This window comes from Protopterus annectens, chromosome 12.part0 (genome assembly GCF_019279795.1).
Source record: "Protopterus annectens isolate FY-2018-M chromosome 12.part0, PAN1.0, whole genome shotgun sequence".
NCBI lineage: Eukaryota > Metazoa > Chordata > Ceratodontiformes > Protopteridae > Protopterus > Protopterus annectens.
In genome coordinates this window covers 1,293,729,521-1,293,752,627 of record NC_056746.1, presented here as the reverse complement: position 1 = coordinate 1,293,752,627, position 23,107 = coordinate 1,293,729,521, and the positions used below count along the sequence as shown (strand labels likewise).

At 41.0% G+C, this 23,107-nt stretch overlaps 1 protein-coding gene across 1 annotated transcript in view; it reads right to left on the bottom strand.

The window, feature by feature from the left end:
• TM9SF4 (transmembrane 9 superfamily member 4) overlaps positions 1 to 23,107 on the bottom strand; it is a gene marked incomplete in the record, with an annotated part of 2,004,758 nt that overhangs the window by 1,101,411 nt on the left and 880,240 nt on the right. The window contains 1 exon segment of the mRNA XM_044090345.1: positions 22,994 to 23,075. Coding sequence (XP_043946280.1) covers positions 22,994 to 23,075 — 82 coding nt within the window.

Below are 23,107 nucleotides of genomic sequence, written 5' to 3'. Positions count from 1 at the left end.
AGATTTTTTTTTTTAAGGAACCATTGGAGTTTTCTCATGTGCAGTTTTCAAGGGGGACTATTAAAATACAGGATACCAAGTATCCCAAGGCCCTTCGGTATTCCCTTGCAGAGACGGTCTGCTTTGGTAGTAGGCTGAACAGATAATCTAGAAGGTAGGAAAATATTGCCCTAGAGGAGGAAGGCTTTTGTTGCACTGAATCTATCAATGTGTCCAGGAAATGAATTCTTGCCTAGGGCTGGATAGCCACTAAAAGGCAGTTTTCCAGGATAAACATTTTAGATATGTTTACATTTATGTTTGACTATTATTTTGAACCTATGTAGTGATACTGTAAAATATGAATTATGTTTGAATTGGAGCTTTTCTCTCCGGGCCTCCACTGAAAATGGGTAGTGTTGACCCAGTCAGACTATTCCAGTAAACAAATGTCAAATAAATAAACAGATCAGATTTAGCTGATGGTTCAAACAGGTTCCGCTTTAAACCTTGCAGTACAACTGTTAAATCCCAGGGTGGGGTGGAGTCTCTCACTGGGGCCCTAAGCAAAAAAGAACCTTTAAGTAAAGCCTTGCACAATTTTGAAGTAGCTAATGAGGAAGCATTTTCACCTGAATGAAAATTAGATATTACTGCTAATTGCACTTTGATAGTAGAAAAACTAGCTCCTTGAAAAATCAGATGCTAAAAACTCCAGGACAGCAGAAGTAGGAGCAGTGAAGGGATCCATATCTCTCTGGAGAGCCCAAACAGAGAATCTTTTCTATTACTTTTGTAGATCTTCCTGGCAGAGGCCTTGGGGAAGACAGTGATATCTGTCGGACTGGGGAAGAGAGCCTGGGCTGTCTATTAGTAGAACTAGAGAAACCATGCAGTCAAACTTGAGGCCTGAAATGTCCAGGTGATCCATTCCCATGGGATAAGAGAGAAGCTCTGGACTGGGGTCCAATATCCAGGGAGAATATACAAGATGAGAACACAGGAAAGGGAACAACATAAGAAAGGGAACCACACTTGACGAGGCCAAAAAGGGGAAATAAGGATAACAGTGCACTTCAACCAAAATGCCTTCTGTAAGAATTTGAGAATTACAGGCAAAGAAGGATAGGGATAAAGGAGACCGGAGGGCCAAACATGGACTACAGCATCCCTTAGTGACTCCTCTGGAGGAGAGATTAGGGCAAATAACCTACTACACTTGTTGCTGTGGGGAGATGCAAAGAGATTGTAGCAAGGTTGATTCCATTGATGGAAATTCCTCTCCACTTTTTTGATTTCTCAAAGTCTTTTGGGTTTCTAATACCATGAAGGGAATGGACCCCATTCCTAAGTCAGAGTACGATTAAAGTTCATGAAATTAGTATTTCACTCTTTGATGTTAGCCAAATGTGCTCTTTACAGTACCCGCAATGTGCCCAGCAATGACTCCTGCAATTCATACGGTGTTACATGAATTGGTAACATATCTAAATATGATTGTAAATTATTTTTTATAAGACCAGTTGCTCCTACTACTATTGGAACTGTCTGGGTATCTTTCTTCCACATGGCTCTCTTTTCTGCCTGCAGATCAAGGTATTTTATGACTTTGTGTCTTTCTGTACTCAAGACACTATAGTCACTAGGTGTGGCAATTTCAATGATCAATGCTACTTTTGTCTTTTCTTAGATCACTATGTCTGGTTTTCTAGCATCTGTCTTTTGGACTGTTGGTATTGGGTGATCCCATGTGATGTAAACGTCATAATTTTCTATGATTCTCTGTGGCTCATGTTTCCAATGTTTTTCAGCCACTTTGATACCATAATCTTTGCACAATCTCCAGTGTAACAATCTCGCCACATTATTGTGCCTTTCAGTATACAGTCCCTCTGCCATTAGAGCATCTCAGCCAGCAATAAGGTGTGTAACTGTTTCCAAATCGGTTCCACAAAACCTACATATGTCTATTTCTCCTACATGTTCAATGGACTTAGTAAACCAGCATGTACGCAGCCCACTATCGTGGGCTGCCAATATTAACCTTTCATTTCTTGATGTAAATTCACCTCTCCTTAACCATTCCTGCATTCGTTCTTGATCAACATGAGGCTCTTCCAGAAGTTTTTTATGCTTGGAACTATATTTATGTTTTTCCACATTTCTTGCCCTCTCATCTGATCCTTCACCTTATATTCTCTCTCTTCTTTTTTCACATTCAGTTGCTGCCTGGTTTTTATCCACTTCTGGTTTGATTTACATTCCTGCTTGATGTCGATATGCTTCTGCTAAATTAAGCAGAGATGTCATCTTAGATTTATTCTCCTCATGTTTCAAAACTTTCACCACATTTGGATCTTGTGAGGTCAACAGATATGTGTGGAGTCCCAAGATTGCAGATCTATACACGTAATCAATTTCAAGGCGGCCCATCCCTCCTTCAGAACGGGGGATATAAAATCTTGTTATACACTGATTTTTATAAATCATTTGGTGGGCATGAAGCATCCTTCTTGTTTTGATATCCAATCTATCAAACACTTTTTGGGGCCAGTCAGTCACTCCAAAACTATAAGTTAGGACAGGAAGAGCAAACTGATTTATAGCTTTGATCTTGTCCCTAGGTGTCAGTGCTGTTTTCAGGATTAATTTAAGTCTTTTAAAGTACTCCTTATTAAGCCTTATTAGCATTTGTTCATGTTTTATTGCTGATACTTCATCAATTCCCAAGTATTTATACCCCCCCTTCTTGCTAAAGTTCTTTTATATCAGATTCTTGTCCCAAATTGATGTTTTCCTGGTGCTGCAATTTTCCTTTTTTAAAGGTTGCTTTTGCACATTTATCAAGACCAAATGACATTCCGATATCATCTAAGAAAGTTTTGACAACCTGCAGCAGTGCTTTCAGTTCATCTGATGAGCTATACAATTTTAAATCATCAACAAAGAGAAGATGAGAAGTCATTAGACTTTTTTTTTTCTAGAAGCTAAATTGTAGCCATGGCTTAGGCTGTTAAGTAAGCAGCTTAATGGGTTAATGGCAAGGCAGAATAACAAAGGTGACAGAGTCGCCCTGGAATATCCCCCTTTGAATTTTTATCCCTGGGATAATAATCTGTCCTTTGTCATGGCTTAAATGCAAAGTGGTCTGCCACTGTTTCATGGTTACTGTAATGTAATCAATCAGTGTAGGGTGTGTATCTTATACATTTTTAAGCACTCTTTTATCCATGAACGTGGGATACTATCAAATGCTTTTTTGTTGTCAATCCATGCCATATTTAGGTTCTTCCCCTTCTTACAATTCTCCACTATAACAACAAATGGTCCTTTGTTCCATATGACTTTCTTTTATTGCCCTTTTGTCCTACTGCCATAATTGAGTTTTCGTCTAAATGACTATAAACTGTCAGCGTCAGTTCCCATGTATAGTTTTGTATGTTGTCGGAAGACAGGTTATTGGTCTATAATTTTTATGGTAGCTTGCAGGTTCACTCTTAAGTAACAGCATTGTTTTTCCTGTTGTTAACCAGTGTGGTGTGTGTTCAGGGTGCATATATAAATAGTTCTTACTCATGGCTAAATCATCGTGCAAAGAAGTTAATAAGCCAAAAGTTAGGTACTGCATCTGGGCCTGGGGTTTTCCAGTTAGAGGCTTTTCTTAACTTTGTTTCAATCTCTCTGGCTGTTACTTCCTCCCATTTCATATCCTGTACCTATAAACTTCTTATTCTTTCTTTTATTTATTCTATCCATTTAGCATCTTTGTTATGTTCCACAGGATCTTCATAGATACTTCAAAATGTATCTACTTCCACTTTTTTTGGCGGTTTATCTATTCCTTTTACCTTATTTCCCAGTTTTCTATAAAACCTTTTTGGGTCATCAATAATTTATTTTATTTTTTTTCCTTATATTTATCTTCATATCTTCTAAGTCTTTCCACCTGTTTTGTAATTTTTAGTTTATCTCCAATAGTGCACAATAGATCCTGGTCTGTTCTAATACCGCGCATTGCTTTTATTACATCTACCTTTCTTAATATTTTCATTGATCTGTTCCCTTTTCTATAATCTTCTAACAATGATACTTCTCGTCTTAGCTGCTTTATAGTTTTCGCTATTCGATACTTCCATGATGGTATTCACTGTTGTCCCCTCTTTTCCCTCACTACCCTATGTTCCTGCTACCCTATGTTCCTGTGGTAGAACTTTATCAGTTACTAATTTAGCAGCACAGTAATATATTCTGTTTACTTCTGTTATATCGCATGGGTCTCTATGGACGGGGGTAATTACTGTGTTCATTTGTTTTATCAAGCTTCTGACTTTTGGGGTTTTATTAACCTTCTGCAGTCCATTTCTCTCATTGATCTTGATATATCTGTCTTTGTCTATTAAATCAAGCAACTCTTCTCTTAACTACTTTTCTTCCATACTGAGGGGTACATCCCTTGTTTTCATTTCCTGTGGGCATTCTATAGAAGGTTCTACAGCATCTTCTTGTGGCACATCCTCTTCAATTTCATCCTGTGTCATCTGTTGCTCTGTCATATGGGAACTCACTGGCCTATCACTCCTCAACATTGACTGCATCAGAGTTTCCTGTTTCTTTCCTTGCTGTCTAGCTTCAAATGAATGTTTATATTGGTTTCTTGTGGAAGGCTCCAAAATATCTTGATACGACACCTGACCAGTTACTTCCCGTTCCACTGGTTTCCCCTTAATTTGGATATCCATTGCTCTATCCTGTTGTGGTGCTTTCTGCATTTGATTTTCTACACTGAATCCTTCTCTTTGCAGCTGTTCCATTACCTCAGTTTCTATTCCTTTGACTTCTCCATTACTCATCTCTTTTTCTACTTTTCCTCTTAGTCTTTTATTTTTTCTATTGTAAAGTTTTCCATATCTGGATTCCTTTGCCTATATTTTTCTTCAAATATCTTTGGTGCTGCTCTTTTTGTATTAGTTTTGCTTTCTCCTTTGCATAAATATTACACCATATTAAATCTCTTTTTCTTTCCCCTGCCCATATTTCTTCTTCACATCTCCTGGTCTTCTTGCTTTTCCTTATTCCTGGGACATACTCCAGCATACTGTGATGCAGTCTGTCTTAGACCTTCTACATTAAATCCTTCACTTTGCAGGCACTCCATAACTTCATCTTCTATTTCTTTAACCTTTACTTTACTAATCATCTTTTCTACATTATGTTTTTGTGTTATTAATCTTTTCATTGTGAAATGTTCCATATCTGGATGCCTTTGCCTGTATTTCTCTTTGAATACTTTTGAGACTGCCTTCTCTATATTAGTTAACTTAGCTTTCTCCGTTGTATAAATATTGCACCATATCAAATCTCTCCCTTTCCCATGTCCATATCTCTTTTTTAGCTTTTTCAAATATATATAAGTTTTGTTTATATTCTTCCACTTCTTCAAAGGCTTCTTTTTCCAAAGAGATCAACGTTTCTTGATCTATATACTGTTTTTCAAAAATATGTTGTATTAATGAATGCAAATTTTTATCTGAAGCTTCCGACAGTTTTTCCTGCAAAAAGATTTTTCTTTTCTCTAATTTCTCTCAATCGTTTTGTATATCTTGTGTCTGGAAATTCTGGGCTTCTTGCATAATAACAATACATAATTTCTTTCTTTTCCTCAATAGTCCACTGTATCATCTTTATGGCTCTTTTTTGGCCAATCAGTTTTTGTCCTTTTTGTGGACTGCTGCTTCCTTCTACAACAGGGAGGCCATCCTCCTCCTGAGCCTGGCCTGGCCCCATTGTAGGAATATTTCCGCATTTTGAGGATTCTACACTGTAATTTTTTCCAGTGCTGGCACCAGTGCGCCTACCAGGATTGGGCACTTTTTTATCCTGGGTCTTGTGCCCCCGGTTATCTTTTTTTCATTTTTGATTTACTTCTGTCCATGATGTATGCTATATAAATACAGTCTATACATCAGTATCACCTTAGTGAGATTTTGTGAAAAACAGGGTCCACCTCGCAAAGGTACTCACCAAGACTTGAGGATGAATTTAATTTCAGCACTACTACTACGCTCCTTTACTTGCTGACTTTTCATCTCTCCCATCAGGACCCCTCCACCATTGAGAGACCCCTCATTATGCATCAGGATGGACCTGCTGAGTTTATTATACACTAGCATGCTGGACTTCTGCAGTATAGGTGCAGTCATAAGAAAGCGGTTGGAGACCGCTCACTGCCATACTCTCATTACCTGTTGACAAAGGGGATAAGATCAAGTCCCCCCGCCTTTGCTGATGTACCAAACCAAAGACATGTCGTTAGTGCTGTAATTGTTCCAAGCGTAAGGGCATCCTGGAAGGCTTGCAGTGCTAGGAAGATTGCTCTCATCTTTAGGACATTTACATGTGAACTGGTCTCTTCTGGGAACCATGTGCCTTGGACTGCCTGTCCCAAGAAATGCCCCTCCCCCACTCCAGTTGGGAGATGTCTGTGGTACTGTGGCTACTGGGGGCTGAAGAACAAGAGGGCAGTCTTGGTCAACTTCACCTGAGTGAATCCACCAGAGTAGGTGGTCTTTGCATACTTATGAGAGTTTGTTTGGTAAGGACAAGGGGTGGCAAAGAATTGAGCACTGAACAGTTAGAGTCCACTGAAGAATGTGCATATAAAAATGGGCCATAGGAATACAGTTACACAGCTCTCAACCTCTTAGCACAAAAAAATCTGGGCAAAGCCAAACATAATGGGGGACAAAGCCCCAAAAATAAGTATAAATTTTAAATATTCCTCTTATACACTTAAAGTTACTAGAATAAAAGGTTTTGTGCTACCATGCATTTTCTGAAGGATATGAAGTCTGAAACTCAAATGTCTGTCATTATTTAGTGAACTAAATCCTCACGGATATGCCAAAGAAAATCCAGAAAACTACAAACTGTATGAAGAATAGACCAAAAAATACTAGGCAAAAATCTGGACAGCTGAGAGACATGCAAGAGTTTAGCAGCTGTCATTGACCCTAAGGTCTGAAGAATAAATGTCTGGGGGAGAAAAACGTGAGGTAACTTGCTCTACTTAACAGCTGATGGTCTGTACTCGGTGTGGTAGAAGAGAAGCTATGTGACTGTGTTCAACTCAGCACCTACGAACTCCAAGCTCTAAACAGGTTGAAGATGCGACTTGCACATGATGACCAAAATGCCTAAGGATTGACATAACTGGAGCAAGCAGTTCCTGGATTTCTCTATGAGATGCCTGTTTGGAGATGTGAGGAGCCAGTCGCCTATATATGGAACCACTCAGAACTCCAGCAGTCTCAAGTGAACTGCTACCACTGTCATACATTTGGTAAACACCCTGGGGACTGTGGTGAGACCAAAGGGCAAGGCTCTAAAATGGCAGTGACTAGCTCCCAGCCAAAAACACAGAAATCTTCAGGACTGTGTTCATTTTGAAGACTGATGAAGCACATCCAATCGTCCTTGAACAGAATCACCAGAATGAACTGAGCCGTGACCATTTGGAACTTTGATTTCTTTACAAATTGATTCAGTTTGCTGAGGTCCAAAATTATCTCAGGTCCCCTGTTTTCTTTGGCACTAAAAATAATCTTGAGTATGTTCCAAATCCTTTCTGGTAAGGTGGTACCAAATGGATGATTCTTCTGACTAGCTGCTTTTGAATTTCTAGAGATGTGGCCTACCTCTGACTGGGTGTTACAACAGGGAGACATTTTCCTTTTGTTCAGGGGAATTTGAGAAAATGGTAAAAAATAACTTCTGGATAGGAGATTTAGCACCCAAGTATCTTTTGATTCCCAGATGTATGGGTGCAGAGAAAAGATGTATTTTATGTCTGCTGTGTTAGCTGGCTCAAAAGGAGGCAGAGTTAATTTTTCCAAAACAAAGTTGAGGTCCCAAGTTGGTGTAGGTGCTCTACGGGGTGGTCTTATGCTTTAGCCCCTCTGAGGTATTGTTTGAGCAAAGGATTAGAAAAAACTGGTGGATCCGTGTTGTAATGAGCAGAGATAGCTGAGGTGTGGCTCTTGGATGAAAAAGAGAGGCCCTTGTCCAGCATCTCAGTTAAGTATCGCAGTATCTGAGGAATGTTTGGGACAAGAGGGTCAAGGCTGTGCACTTGGTTCCAGGCACAGAATCTCTTCCATTTATCCGAGTATGCTTTCCTGGTGCTAGGCCTTCTGGCCTCCAGAATAACATCCATAACAGCTTTGGAGAGAGGCATTGATTGCTTGACTAGGGAATTTTCCATGCAGCTAGGTTTAAGGTCTTTAGCTGGCTGTGAAGTATCTGATTGTTGTGCTGTGTCAGCAACTCTGGGATTTGAGGCAAAATCCAGGGTGGTTCTTGTGCTAAGTTCTTTAAGATTGGGTACCAGTGCTGGCGTGGCCAGTCTGGCGCAATCAGGATCATCTTTGGCACTTCATGCCTGGCTTTTATGAGTACCTTTGGAAGGAGAGGTAAAGGAGGGAAAGCGTATACTTGTAGTTTTTTCCAGCTGAATGAGAGGGCATCCACTTTCCATGCTTGTGGATGGTAGCTCCTTGTGCAGAATTTCTGTAATTGGCAGTTCTTTGGGGAAGCAAACAGATCTATGTCCGGGCTCCATCAGTTTTGTGTTATTCTGAATATTTGTGGATTCGGTTTCCATTTGTGTGGGTCCATAATGTTTCTGCTTAGGTCGCCTGCCAGTGTGTTTTTCTCTCCTGGCAGGAATTGTGCTTGCAGATGAACTTGGTAGTTTAGAGCTGTGTTCCACAAGGTCATGGCTTGTCTGCAGAGGGGGTAGGAGTGTGTGCCCCCTTGCTTGTTTATGTACCACATAACTGTGGTGTTGTCTGTCTTTAGTAGTAATTGTCCTGGATGCAGTATGTCCTTGAAAGCTATAATAGCATTTTACAGCTAGCATCTCTTTTTGATTGATGTGGAGATGTCTTTGCTCTGTGGGCCACTCGCCCTGGATACATTTCCCTGCCATGTGTGCTCCCCAGGCGTAATCCGATGCATCTGTTGTCAGTGTCTGCCTGGCTGTGGGTTGAGTGAAAGGCTGTCCCTTGTTGAGGTGACAAGCTTGTGCCCACCATCGAAACTCCTGTTGTAGGCAAGGAATTAGTGGTATAACTGTTTCCAAACTTTGACAGTGTTGAGACCATATGCTCTTTAGGTACCATTGTAGTTTCCTCATATGCAGTCTAGCATATGGAATTAGTAGTATGCAAGATGCCATGTAGCCCAAGGCCTGCAGATTTTTTCTTGCAAGGAGTTGGGTTTTTGTTGCCATTAATTGAAAATATTGAGTAAGTTGTCCTTGCTTGTCTGGCATGAGATAAGCCATCTGAGCCGTTGTGTTCAAGCTGGCACCCAGGAATATTATCTGTTGGGAGGGCACTAGTTTTGATTTCGTTTTGTTTACTGTGTACCCTAGGCAACTTAACTTTTTTACGTATGCCAGATGCTTTAGTAGATTGTCCTTGCTCTCTGCTTGAATCAGGCAATCGTCCAGGTATGGATAAATCTTTTTGCCTGCAAAATGCAATTACTGGTGCCAGACACTTTGTGAAGACCCTGGGTGCAGTAGATAAGCCAAACGACAGTGCAGAGAATTGATAGTGCATTGAACCAGCTAGAAATCTGAGGTATCTTCTGCAGTTTTGTCTGATAGGGACATGCAGGTATGCCTCTGAGGTCCAACGTCACAAGCCAAGCTTTCTTGCCCAGCATGGGAAGAAGCTGCTGTAGTGTCAACATCTTGAATTTCAGTACATTCAGGTAAGTGTTTAGTGTGGAAAGGTCCAGAATGGGTCTCCAGGCTTTGTCCTTTCTGGGAACCAGAAAGAGTCTTGAGTAAAATCCTTGTCCTTGTTCCTGTGGTGGTACCTTTTGAATAGCTCTCATGTCCATGAGTGCTGTAATTTGTTTTTGAGCCCTCTGCCCATTTATTTGGTGGCAGATTTGGCATTCCTTTTAGCCTTGGCAGGGTGCGAAAATGGAACCTGTAACCTTGAGAGACAATGTTGAGAACCCATCTGTCTTTGGTGATGCAATGCCAGTTGTGATAGAAAAGTGCCAGTTTTCCTCCTAAGGGTGCTGCCAAGAGAGAACTGTTTGGCAGCCGTAGTGGAAAGTCATTGAGTCTGTTTTTTATAAGGTTGAGGCCTGTCTTCTCCTTCTTTCTGGCCTGGTGTGCCCCATTGTCGAGGCCTGTAAGGGCCTTGTGTCTGACCTCTACTTCTTGGATGTCTGTATCTGCCCCTTTGAGGTCTGTCTGACTGAAAAGGACCAATTCTTTGTTGGCCAATTTCTGCTAAAACGAGGAGGCTGAACCTGTAAGAAATCTTTCACTGTTTGCATAGATTTTGCCTTATCCTCCATCTTCTTTAATACCTCCTCTGCCTTAATTCCAAATAGCACATCCCGCTGCAAAGGTGCATCTAATAATTTGACCTTAACATGATCTGGTAACATATGTTCTTTTAACCAAGCATGCCTTCTACTGACGCAGCCTGTAACTGCTGCTCTACAGGAGGCCTCTAAGGAATCAAACCCACATTGCAAAGTATGTTTTCCCACTTGTTCAGCAGCATGCAATAAATCCTGCATTTCTTTTAAGTTAGTAGGATCTGAATCTGGAAGCATCTTTTGTTTCAACTGAGACATAAAAAATTGCTGATATTTTAGCATGTGAAACTGGCAATTCAAGGCTCTCATTGCTAAAGTTGCAGACGTATATACCTTCTTTCCCCATCTGTCTAAAGCTCTGGAATCTCTGTCAGAAGGAACTAGGTTTTTTGCTGATGAGGCCTTAATCCCTTTGAGGCCCTGAGAAATAGTTTCAGGGTCAGCAACAGGGCGTTTGTACAGAAATTTGTGGTAAGAGTCAGGGACTCTAATATCTATCAGTTTTAACTGGGGCTGGGGGTAGAGAGTCAGGATTCAAACTGGATTCAGTGTACACATCATCCACAATGTCTAAAACTGGTGGGATAGCAAGGGGTCTGTGTTGAGGCAATAAAAGGAAGTCTCTGAGCCTTTTCTTGGATTCTAAGAAATCCTGACCTTCCCAATGGAAATGCTCCCTCAGGTTATGATGTAAGGTCTCCCCAAAGGAGTAATCCTCAGGCGGAGAGGCTGACGGAATTGATTCCTCAGCATCAGAATCCTCATAAGGGGGGTACAGAATATCCTAGGTCCGAGGAAGAGTCTGAGGAAATGGACACCTGGTCAGAAGATTCATAGTCTGCATCCTGTCTGGGCCTTTTATCAGGAGGGGGATGGGACCCCCTGATCAGGGTGATTAGGTCCTCAGCCATTTTTTGCATTTGTTTCTTAGGCATGGAAGCCTGTCCTGGAGAGAGTTGTGCCTGTTTCTTTGCTTTTAAGGGGGGGTTAGGCTTAACAGAGGGTTTAATGGTTAACTGGGTAGGTCTGAAAACACCCTCTGTAACTGTGGATTGCTCAGCTAATTCGATTCCCTCTGAAGGTTTAGGATCGGTAAGCTGAAGACCTAGCGCATCTGAAGGCCCAGCCAGCTCCACGTGGGAGTCGGATGCGGTCTGTGGTTCTGTGGAAGCGGTCGTCAGGGGCTGCGTAGGCGCCTCGCTGAAAACCGGAGAACCGGCGACCGGCCTAGTAGAGGCCTCGTTGTCCGTTTTGGGCCTCGGATGCCTGTCCTTGTTCTTGAGCTTTTTATGCATTGTGGTCGTCGGCATTTCCGACGGCATGGTGTAATTGAATTTTCTACCAAAATAATGTCGGGCAAAATCAAACCGACGTTTAATAGTGCGCTTGTTAAACCTAGCACAAAACAGACAACCAGTGACGTCGTGGTCGGGGCCTAGGCATGGAATACAATAGGAGTGGATATCCTTATGAGGTATTTGCTTCCCACAAGAAATACAGTTATTAACTTTTACTGACATCGGTCTGAGGCAAGAAAAAGTTTCCCCAACGGGGTACTTAGCTTTTTTAGAAGATTTCGGTTCTGGATTCGGAATGAAAATCTCAGGAGTCGGCCGACCGGCACTTGCGAACTACTTCTGCTTTGGGCACCACGCAGCAAGAAAGACTGGAGAAAATGGCGTCGGCTGCATCTTATATACCCCTGTCGCACTGACGTCAGGGAGTAGGCGACCGCAACCGACGCCGGACCAAGACTTTGGAACTCTGGCCGACTGCGGGACCGCCTGATGGCAGGATAACTCAAGTGTAATGACTGCAGCAGTGTAACACGATGAACATCCCTGGTTCTGTGGGCATCCCCTGCCACAAGGATATCTTCTTAATAGAACCCCTCCCCTGCCTCTAGGGGAGATATCCCCATAAAAATTGTAACAAACTCCAAAAACCACAAAGAACTGGAACAGTTGAAAGAAGGCACACTGTAGACCACAAGTAAAAGTTAAGCGCTTTTCGTTTATGTCAAATCATAAACTTCTTCAGACAATACATTGCAACTCAACTCACGTTTAAATACACAGTAAAAGAAAGTCAACCAATCAACAAGTAGAAAAACGTTAATTAGATTAATGACAAGTACAAATAGACACCACCCCCTTATTAAGAAGTCATTAATAAGTATACAAAAATGCTATATCAAACATTTACCACACAGTATTCAGTCAAAAACAAAGAATTTTTTTAAAATCTAAAACATGTATATCAAATACATTTATAATAATTCATTTTCATCCTAACCTTTACTAATTCACCTAAATAGTTTAATGCCTTAAGCTTCTAAGTCTCAGTATACTGCTTAACACACAGCCATCATTAATACCTGGCTGATGATAAGCGTTAAGCTTAATTTGCCAAGAAAGTTCCAACTCTTCAAGTTTTAAAGAGTCAGGTCCACCTCTTGGGTTGGCATGGACTTGGTCAATAACAATAAACTTGAATATATGCCCAGGAAAAGAATTACTATGTTTCGCTAGGGCGTTTTCAAGTTTGTGTTTCCTAATGGCATATAGATGTTCGTATATGCTCAAGCTTTCTCTCGGTTTTGCCCACGTAAAACGCTGGGCAAAACTGGCACATGGCTAAGTAAACAACCATCTTAGAGTTACAGTTGTTCCTCAAATTCAGATAGTAAGTCAAGTCGTTTACTGTGAATCTATTAGATTCCAGTATGGAACCACAATAGTTACACGCTTGGCATTTATACATGCCTGGAATTCTAACAGATTTAGATCCATTTCCTTCACAAAAATTCTTAAGGTTTCTACCTTTCTTATATATCACAACTGGTTGTTCCCCAACGCTTGTAAAAATGTTCAAATCACCTTTAAATATATCCCAGTTTTTCCTAAGGATCTTAAAACAAGAATCACTATTTATGTTGTAAGTAGTAATGAAGGACGTATTAAATTTGTCTGGTCTAAGATGTTGATTAGACTGCTGTTTGAGATCCATATTGGGGGACCTGGTGATAGGCATTGGGTCATTTGTTCCATTGTTCAACAAAGGCACATAGACTAAGATATGCCGTTTATGTGTTACTTCCTGGATTAATTCATTAATAAGCTATGAAGGGTACCCCCTAGATTGAAACATTTCCTTAATAAATAGGCATTCATGGTTGAAAACTGAGTCCAGTGTAATAATACGTGCTGCCCGGACTAACTGTCCTTTAACAATAGCACGTTTCTGGTGGTGCGGGTGGCAACTCGTATAGTGGAGCATGGAATTACAGTATGTTTTCTTCCTATGGATTGATGAAACAAATCTCCCTAACAAAGTATCCTTAGTCAAAGTGATGTCTAAGTAGTCAATGTTAGAGACGTCAAAATTAAATGTAAATTCCAGGAACAGTGTAGTTGAGTTGAGATATTCCACCAATAATTCACTTACTGAAAAGTTGCCATCCATTAGGATGAAAATGTCATCCAAAAAACGAGTGTAAAATATGATGTTATCTTTAAACTCGTTGTTGTTAAATACAAACTGGTGTTCCCAGTAGGCCATCACCATGTTGGCCACACTGGCCCCACATGGTGAGCCCATGGCGACGCCTACTTTTTGGAGGTAAAAATCACCTTCAAACACAAAGAAGTTGTTGTTAAGAATTAAATCCAATAATTCCTCAACAATTAAAATGTCGTCAGTGGGACAGTTAAGAAGTCGCAACATTTCTCCAACCCATTCTATTGCTGTCACATGGGGGATACATGTATACAAATCCTTTACATCAATAGTTAAAAAATTGTAACTAGGTTTGTATTCTAATGCATTGATGTTACTGAGAAATGTCCATGAGTCCTTACAGATTTGTTTTAAATTGGCTAAGTATTTTTGCAAAATAAGGTCAACCACTTTCGCACAGGGATAAGTAGGGGACCCCCTACTATCCACTAACGGTCGCATAGGCGGGTTCTCAACACTTTTGTGGATTTTGGGGATCCCGAAAAGACAAGGGAACCTCGGGAAACTAGTAACCATAAAGTTATACATGTCACGGGTGATTCTGTCCTCAATGTATAAATCTTCGATCACATTCTTTATATTGTTGTATGCTTTGTTAATCTCGGACCGGGAACTAGCTTCGTAAGACACAGTATTTAATAAAGTCTCCATCCTATTGACATAATCAAGTTGGTCAAAGACCACTACACCTCCTCCTTTGTCAGGTTTACAAATTCTTAAGTTGTTTAATTTAATAAAGTTAAGACTGTCCCTTTCCTTCTGTATATCACCAAATTTATGTGTTTTTGGTACTACAAAAGGGGCAGACCTCGCTAAGTTCCGGATGTCAAGTTCACAAAACTGTTCGAACACCTTGATCAAAGGGTTAAGCGGAGGGTTAAATGTACTAGGAATGTAAAACTGACTAGTTTCACCTTGTGGGACGTCACCAAACATAACCTTAAAGTTGAGCTTCCTGGTGTATAACTTTAAATCAATAATGGTTCTAACTAAGTCTAGTTTCCTGGGTGGAACATAAGTGTTACCTTTAGAGAGTAACTCAACAACTTCAGAGGTAATATTCACATTTGAAAAGTTATATACAGTGAAGTCACCCTTATCATTCATTAGTAACACAGGACCCTTCCTGGCCAAGTCCCCTTCTACAACAATTGTAGTATCTACTACTGGGACTGGACTGACCAAAAGAACATGAAACAAATCCTCATTGACAACAACTAGGTCGCCAGAAACGTCAGTGTCAAGCAAGTCCATAGAATTGAACACTGTGTCCCTATCAGATGTTAATAAAAGAGGCACCACGTTACAATTCAATTGTTCTTCTGTTTCCTCTTTTGGTTCTGATGAACTGGTTGATGCTGCTTCTGTCTCCCCCCTAAAAAATTAGGGTTATTTGACCTCAGATTATAGTGGCCAGGTGCATTACCCAATTGGTTAGGAGCAGCATTACTAAAACTCGGTTCATTCAAACCAAGCTGGTGTGTCCCATTATCAGGAAACTGTTCCCTTTCATCGTTATTGTCTTCTAAGTCTTGGCCATTACTTGTCACAGGTCGAACACGACCAACGCTATTGACTTTGAAGCCCGTCTGAGAAATGGAAGGTGTTGGATAGGCTTTACCATCGTGGTAAGCCTTGAGATCTCTATCCAACTTTTTCACCTTATTTTGTTTCAATTTGTTTAAGTACGTGTCAATACTGGTGAAAATGCGGTTGTACTCGAACTTGTACCGAGCAAACTCACTATTAAATCTGATTTTCTTGTCAAGTTCTCCGACCAACTCAGTCAAAGTAGGCGTCGCCATGGGCTCACCATGTGGGGCCAGTGTGGCCAACATGGTGATGGCCTACTGGGAACACCAGTTTGTATTTAACAACAACGAGTTTAAAGATAACATCGTATTTTACACTCGTTTTTTGGATGACATTTTCATCCTAATGGATGGCAACTTTTCAGTAAGTGAATTATTGGTGGAATATCTCAACTCAACTACACTGTTCCTGGAATTTACATTTAATTTTGACGTCTCTAACATTGACTACTTAGACATCACTTTGACTAAGGATACTTTGTTAGGGAGATTTGTTTCATCAATCCATAGGAAGAAAACATACTGTAATTCCATGCTCCACTATACGAGTTGCCACCCGCACCACCAGAAACGTGCTATTGTTAAAGGACAGTTAGTCCGGGCAGCACGTATTATTACACTGGACTCAGTTTTCAACCATGAATGCCTATTTATTAAGGAAATGTTTCAATCTAGGGGGTACCCTTCACAGCTTATTAATGAATTAATCCAGGAAGTAACACATAAACGGCATATCTTAGTCTATGTGCCTTTGTTGAACAATGGAACAAATGACCCAATGCCTATCACCAGGTCCCCCAATATGGATCTCGAACAGCAGTCTAATCAACATCTTAGACCAGACAAATTTAATACGTCCTTCATTACTACTTACAACATAAATAGTGATTCTTGTTTTAAGATCCTTAGGAAAAACTGGGATATATTTAAAGGTGATTTGAACATTTTTACAAGCGTTGGGGAACAACCAGTTGTGATATATAAGAAAGGTAGAAACCTTAAGAATTTTTGTGAAGGAAATAGATCTAAATCTGTTAGAATTCCAGGCATGTATAAATGCCAAGCGTGTAACTATTGTGGTTCCATACTGGAATCTAATAGATTCACAGTAAACGACTTGACTTACTATCTGAATTTGAGGAACAACTGTAACTCTAAGATGGTTGTTTACTTAGCCATGTGCCAGTTTTGCCCAGCGTTTTACGTGGGCAAAACCGAGAGAAAGCTTCGTGAACGCATATATGAACACCTTTATGCTATTAGGAAACAAACTTGAAAACGCCCTAGCGAAACATGTTAATTCTTTTCCTGGGCACATTTTCAAGTTTATTGTTATTGACCAAGTCCATGCCAACCCAAGAGGTGGACCTGACTCTTTAAAACTTGAAGAGTTGGAACTTTCTTGGCAAATTAAGCTTAACGCTTATCATCAGCCAGGTATTAATGATGGCTGTGTGTTAAGCAGTATACTGAGACTTAGAAGCTTAAGGCGTTAAACTATTTAGGTGAATTAGTAAAGGTTAGGATGAAAATGAATTATTATAAATGTATTTGATATACATGTTTTAGATTTTAAAAAATTTCTTTGTTTTTGACTGAATACTGTGTGGTAAATGTTTGATATAGCATTTTTGTATACTTATTAATGACTTCTTAATAAGGGGGTGGTGTCTATTTGTACTTGTCATTAATCTAATTAACGTTTTTCTACTTGTTGATTGGTTGACTTTCTTTTACTGTGTATTTAAACGTGAGTTGAGTTGCAATGTATTGTCTGAAGAAGTTTATGATTTGACATAAACGAAAAGCGCTTAACTTTTACTTGTGGTCTACAGTGTGCCTTCTTTCAACTGTTCCAGTTCTTTGTGGTTTTTGGAGATATCCCCATCCCAATGTGACTCTCAAAGGACCCTGGAAGTTACGGAATCACATTTTCCTACCTCCTAGCTGATTCCTGGAAAAGGATTGCTAAGGAGTAGAAAAACATATCCCTATGGCAGACAAGGGGTTTTCATACTGATCCCTGCAGGAAAGCATTTCCTTAACAGTTGAGCCAAACAAGGACACTCCATCAAACGAAACACTAATGAAAGAAGGCTTGAAAAGCTCCAGAAAGTCACACAAGCAGATCCAGGGATGTCTCCTAATGGCTACATCTGAACCTGTGAGGTAACCTCGGCAGCAGAGGAAATTGGCATGATGGACGCATTAGAGATGGCTACAAGAGTGGCCAGCTATAAAGACTTCTTGAAGTTCTCCATGGACAAGGACTAAGAGGGATTTTGAAAGTTCTTTAGTCAAATCCTGCTGCAGCCTAGTGATATGTGCTAAGTAATTCGAAGATCATAAAGCCAAGGTCGCTGAGGCATAAATACACTTCTCAAATTTGTCCCAACACCCTGGACTTCACTGTTGGGCAATGGGCAGAGCAGCTCTGCTCTGGTAGCTCCTCCTTTGTGGCTGCTGCCACAACCACTGCATTAACAGGGAGCCCCTTGCTCCAGTGTTGCCTGTCCTTAGGAGAGGCAAGGATCTTAGAAGGATGACAGGGAATTGGTTCTACAGAATCCGCTTCCTTCCACGTCCGGCTAGAGACTAGATCTACAAGCTCATCAGCTGGGGGAGTTATCCAGGATATAGATGGGCTAGAGAGAAAAGCTTCCAGGAACACTGACTCCTTCTGGGAAGGGAAATCGGAGGACCATCTAACTTTCTGCCTGAGAATTTCTAAGATGTCTCTGAAGGAGACATCGTCTGGTGGAGACCTTGGGGACCTCTCCTTCATCGAAGTCAGTGCCTTTGGTGAGAGACTCCTGAGGGGAGTCTGTGTGGCTCCTCCTGCATGTTCTCTTAACAGTGAGCTTTCTACGTGGAATGGTCTAGAGAGGTGTCCGAAGAGAGGGGAAGTCTTTCAGGGGGACTGTCTGGATAATTGATAGGGACGGCTGTCTGCTGTCCATGTGCGATAGGTTTGACAGGATCAGAAATCGGACCCAATGGCAGGTGGGTTGTAGGATCAAAGAGCAGTCGTGTCTCTTGGATGAAGGAAACCCTCTCTATCACCTTGAAAGCTTAAGGACCAGGAGAAACCATAGCTGGCCATAATGGCGCCAAAGCTCCAGATGCCAGCATGCCCCTACCCTGCCCAGACCCCTGTCTTCAAGGGGGAGGGGGGCCCAAGCTGTCCAATGCTGCAACTCCAAAGGGTGGGGACAGCTCCGACAACCTCATATTTAAACCCAGCACCAATGCTTTGGCTCATAAACTCATCCTGGTCCAAGGGAACTGGTGTCAAACAAGTCAGGGAAGCAGTCTGACTCGAAGACCTAGTTGTCTTCAGATCAAATATCTACAATCTCAGGTTTCTCAGATCCGAAATCACCAGACAGGCTGCAGAAGGAGAAATCACAGTATGGGAAATGGAAGGGAGGCTGGCTCATGGATCCGATGGGAGACTGAGCTGGGATAAACATCCATCTGGATCTGAACTCTGAGGAACTTCCTCATCATCCTATCCACTCATTTCAGAAAAGCTCCTGGAGGACCTGATGGAGGAAGTGGTAGATTGGGGCTGAGATGTTCTCCTTGGGGTCTCTTGTAGGAAGGGAGAATGGAGCTGAGGAGAGACAGGTTCCAGACAGAACTCCTGGACTGGGTTCCTTGGAGACTTAGAATGATAAGGTGTTGGATCTGTTTTCATTTTGGATCCCAGGGTGTAGGATCAGATTTTTTTTTTTTAATTTCAGTAGGAAGCTCTGAAGAGGGAGTTGACTTAGGAGAGAGGGTTGGAGACCGCTTTCTTGATTCTTTCGCCTCTGAAGAGGCCTTACGTTTTTGTGGGGGTTTCTGCCCCTGGAACAGAAGAGGAGGAGGAAGATTGTAGAAAACCCTTTAGGACCAATTTGTTATGACGGTTGCTAAACGCCCTAGAATTAAATCCTGCACAAATGGAGGAATCTGTATTTAAGTGTGAAGCACCCAGACAACAGATGCACTCTCTAAGTACAGTACATCAAAATTAGGGATCTTGTGCCCACAGGAAATGCATTTCTTAAACTGAGTAGGTTTATCAGCCATAATTATAAGAAGAAATTGTAAAGAGAGAACCAACTTTTTTTTTTTTTTAAGAAACAATGGTAGATAAAGATGTTACCCTCTAAAGGGTAGGAAGAAGGAAAGAAATAAAGGAAGAAGTACCGACAATTGTACTGAGAGCTACCCTATGCAAAAAATAGACACAGAAACTCGTGAAACTAGTTAAGGGAGGAAGAGATAAGAATAAGCAATGCTACATGAAATAGGCAAGGAAACTGCACTCACTGAAATTGAAAAATACATCACTAAGCTCTGTGACAAGGATATGCATCTGTAGCCATATGGCATGCAAATGAGATTTGAGGTACTGCAGGTTGATTGGGGCATTATGGGTAAAGGGAGGAGCTTGAGAGTTGGTTCAGAGTCTCTAGTAAATGCAGCCAAGTAAGATCTAAAGTCAGATCCAAAACCTATCAGCTGAGGAATGAATGAAAAGGACATCATATCTAGCAATTAATGGCCCTAATAGAGACGGCAGCAGAATTATATGCCTTTTTCTCTAAATCTATACAGCAGTCTACTCTCTCTGGCATTTGGTAAAGGGTGTCTAGCTACAGTCTTAGAACCAGCTAGGGAAGATTCTGTAGACATTACTGAAGGATTAAATTTGGGGTCTTTTGTAGATGCTTGTGAGTGAGTGTCAAGCACTCTATACAATTGAGCTGATTTCCTTGGTGCGGGTGGCAGTGTGTCTGGGTGCTGAGAGATGTCAGAAACATCCTCCAGCACTACATGAACTTAGGGAATAGCCAGTGGTCTGGGGGAAGATAGACTTATAAGATCTCTATAAAGGGTTTGGACCCGAGAGAATTTCCTGCTCTCACAATTAAGACTCCATCTTATGCAAAGTATACCCGAAGGATAAGTCCTTGGGGGAGAAGCAGAACAGAAAATATGAATGAATCAGAACACAATCGAGGGGGAAGTGCTCAGAATAGGACAAATCTCCTTCCATAGCGCTGCCGCAGTATTCATAACCTAAGGGATCTCCTGCCAAGGATAGCTCAACTGATATTTTCCCTTTCTGGATGAACTCAACCAACATTAAATAAAAAAAGATAAGGAGAAATCCCAAAGGGGCACTTATCTGAAACAGAGCTTAGTAACCAGCACAGGAGAAAGGCATTCGGATTGGCAGGAAAGAAATTCTGAGTGTGTGCATCCGTATGTCACCTTTATGCCCTATGCCTTGCATGGAAGTGTACATGTAACATATGACGCCTGCAAGTACTAAAGTCTTTGGTATATGAGTCGGATACTGGGTCATCCTTGGCGGGAGATCCCTTAAGTTATGAATACTGCAACAGTGAAGAGATCATCTGATGTTATGGTAAGATTTTCCACAACTGCACTTTATTCCTTATCATGAAGAGTCAGATCCCGAGGAGTTAAAATCTTCTTTAAAGGAAGTATCCCTCCAACATTTACTGGAAGAAGTTTCTGTGGTAGGAAGATGTGTCTGGCTGGGCTCTCTAGATTTCTTCCAAACAAGAATGATTTCCCTCAGTAACCAACACATGAGGGACAGAAGCCAAAGCCTGCAGAGCAGCTTTGGGCACTGGAGAAGTCATTCAACTGGTCATGCCAGGGGGCTGTAAAGGTGCCAAACTGGAGTCTTTAGGTGACTTTAATGTGGGTGCTGAAGTGTTGCTGGTATCTGCTGAATCCTTTTCTTTTAACATTTTGTCCTTGTGTTTCTTGAGCAAGAAGCAGAGGAATGACAGTGAAGAGGTGGGAACTGAGTCTGAAGATTCCATGTGGACTGAGTATTTTAGCCCTATGCTTAAGTGTCTTTGCTAGAAACCTAGCACAATCTTCAGAATTAGAAATGCTGTGCTGAGGACCTGACAAAACAGAAAGAATGAAAATCTTTCTACAGGACTTGTTTCCCATACTTTAAGCAGTTACTGACCTTTTTAAATATTAATCAGAAGAGAAAAATTCCCAGTGGAGTACTACCTGAATGTTAGGAGGAATTACTCTGGAGAAAAACGAGCCAATGTTGGCCTGTGAATGTTTGATAAAAACCAAGTAGTGCATCAGACTGCATGGCTAGAAAGAACTGAAATGGAGCCAAACGGACTCCCGCCTTATACTTAGACATTGGTCTTCAGATGTCCATCAGCTAGGGAAGATGTAAGTAGACTCTGGAAAGCAGGCTGGTCACAGGCTTTTGCATGGCAGGAACATCTAAGAATCAGCGCTGCAACGCTGACTATAAACATCAATGGGTATCAGAGCTGTTAGATGGCAGATGTCATGAGCTTTGTCAGTCTATGAATATTGACAGAGGAATGCTGTGGATTGTACAATGATAAACACTGGGATAAAAGGATGCAGTTTTGGCACTAGTGGATAACATTCTTCTGTACCACATCCAACCCCCTACTATTTTTGCAGAGTCACTTTAACTAAAGCTGACTGGCTTTATAGCACAATTCCTACTCCTAAATGTCTGTCTAATAATGCTCTTTATCTGCTCATGTAGCTGTGAAATCAAAGGCTTTGGTCTGTGTTCTGTAAGTGGGTAGATGTGGTGATTACAAACGATCATTTTTAGAAATGGCCTCCACCAGTCAAAATATTATACTTAAACAGTAGGTAAACCAATTTAAAAGCTTATAAAATAATTAGAGTCCGTCTATAATGCAGAAGTAAATTCAAATCAATCCATCCTCAACCCCTTTGTTGGGGTGTCAAGTAACAGTGACAATCTAGAATAAAGGCACAAATACCTGCCCAAAGAAACAAGAGAACATGCAGCATATTAGTACAAATGTTTTTAATTATATAAAACAATAAACATGTATTATTTCCTAGAGAAACAAATGATGTTTGTAAATTGACCTGAAAATGTTACCAAAACAAATGGCAATTGAAACCCAGTTAGGGTATGAATGGGGATCCTGCTTGAGTGGGAGAAAGGTTAATTGCGCTAGGGAAGTTACACAACATATTATCAAATGAAATAAGCTGACTCAAACAGGATAAGTTGGAACAGGAGTTTTTCTGATCACATCAACTTCACACACACGAAACTCAAGTATCTTTTCAAGGATGCTGAGGGACAGGTAATAAAACTCTTTTGGACCTGAAGAGATGACAAAATAGTGCTCCCTCGAAGGGGGGGATGAACTCATGGTGGATTAGTAGCACACTGTAGCAGTTGCTAATCGGTTTAAGATGCACTTTAACTATCAGACACGTACTGCAACATGGTATCCACAAAAAAGTGGATACAAGTATGCTACAACACATCCCACTAAATTTTTTCTCCTCAGATGTAGTGAAAACAAGAGTTTAGATGGATAAAATATGTCTAACTTTTCAGGAGGAAAACTAACAATGCTTACGAGTACACCAGTATCAACAGATAAAACATTTAAAATAGCAACACCTACCCCATGAACACGAACAGGAAGCAAGATGTAGTCATCAATGCCCCTCTACTTGAAGGCGATAACATCCCAAGCATGGCAACAACTGCAGAATGAAAGAACAGTCTACGTTAAAGG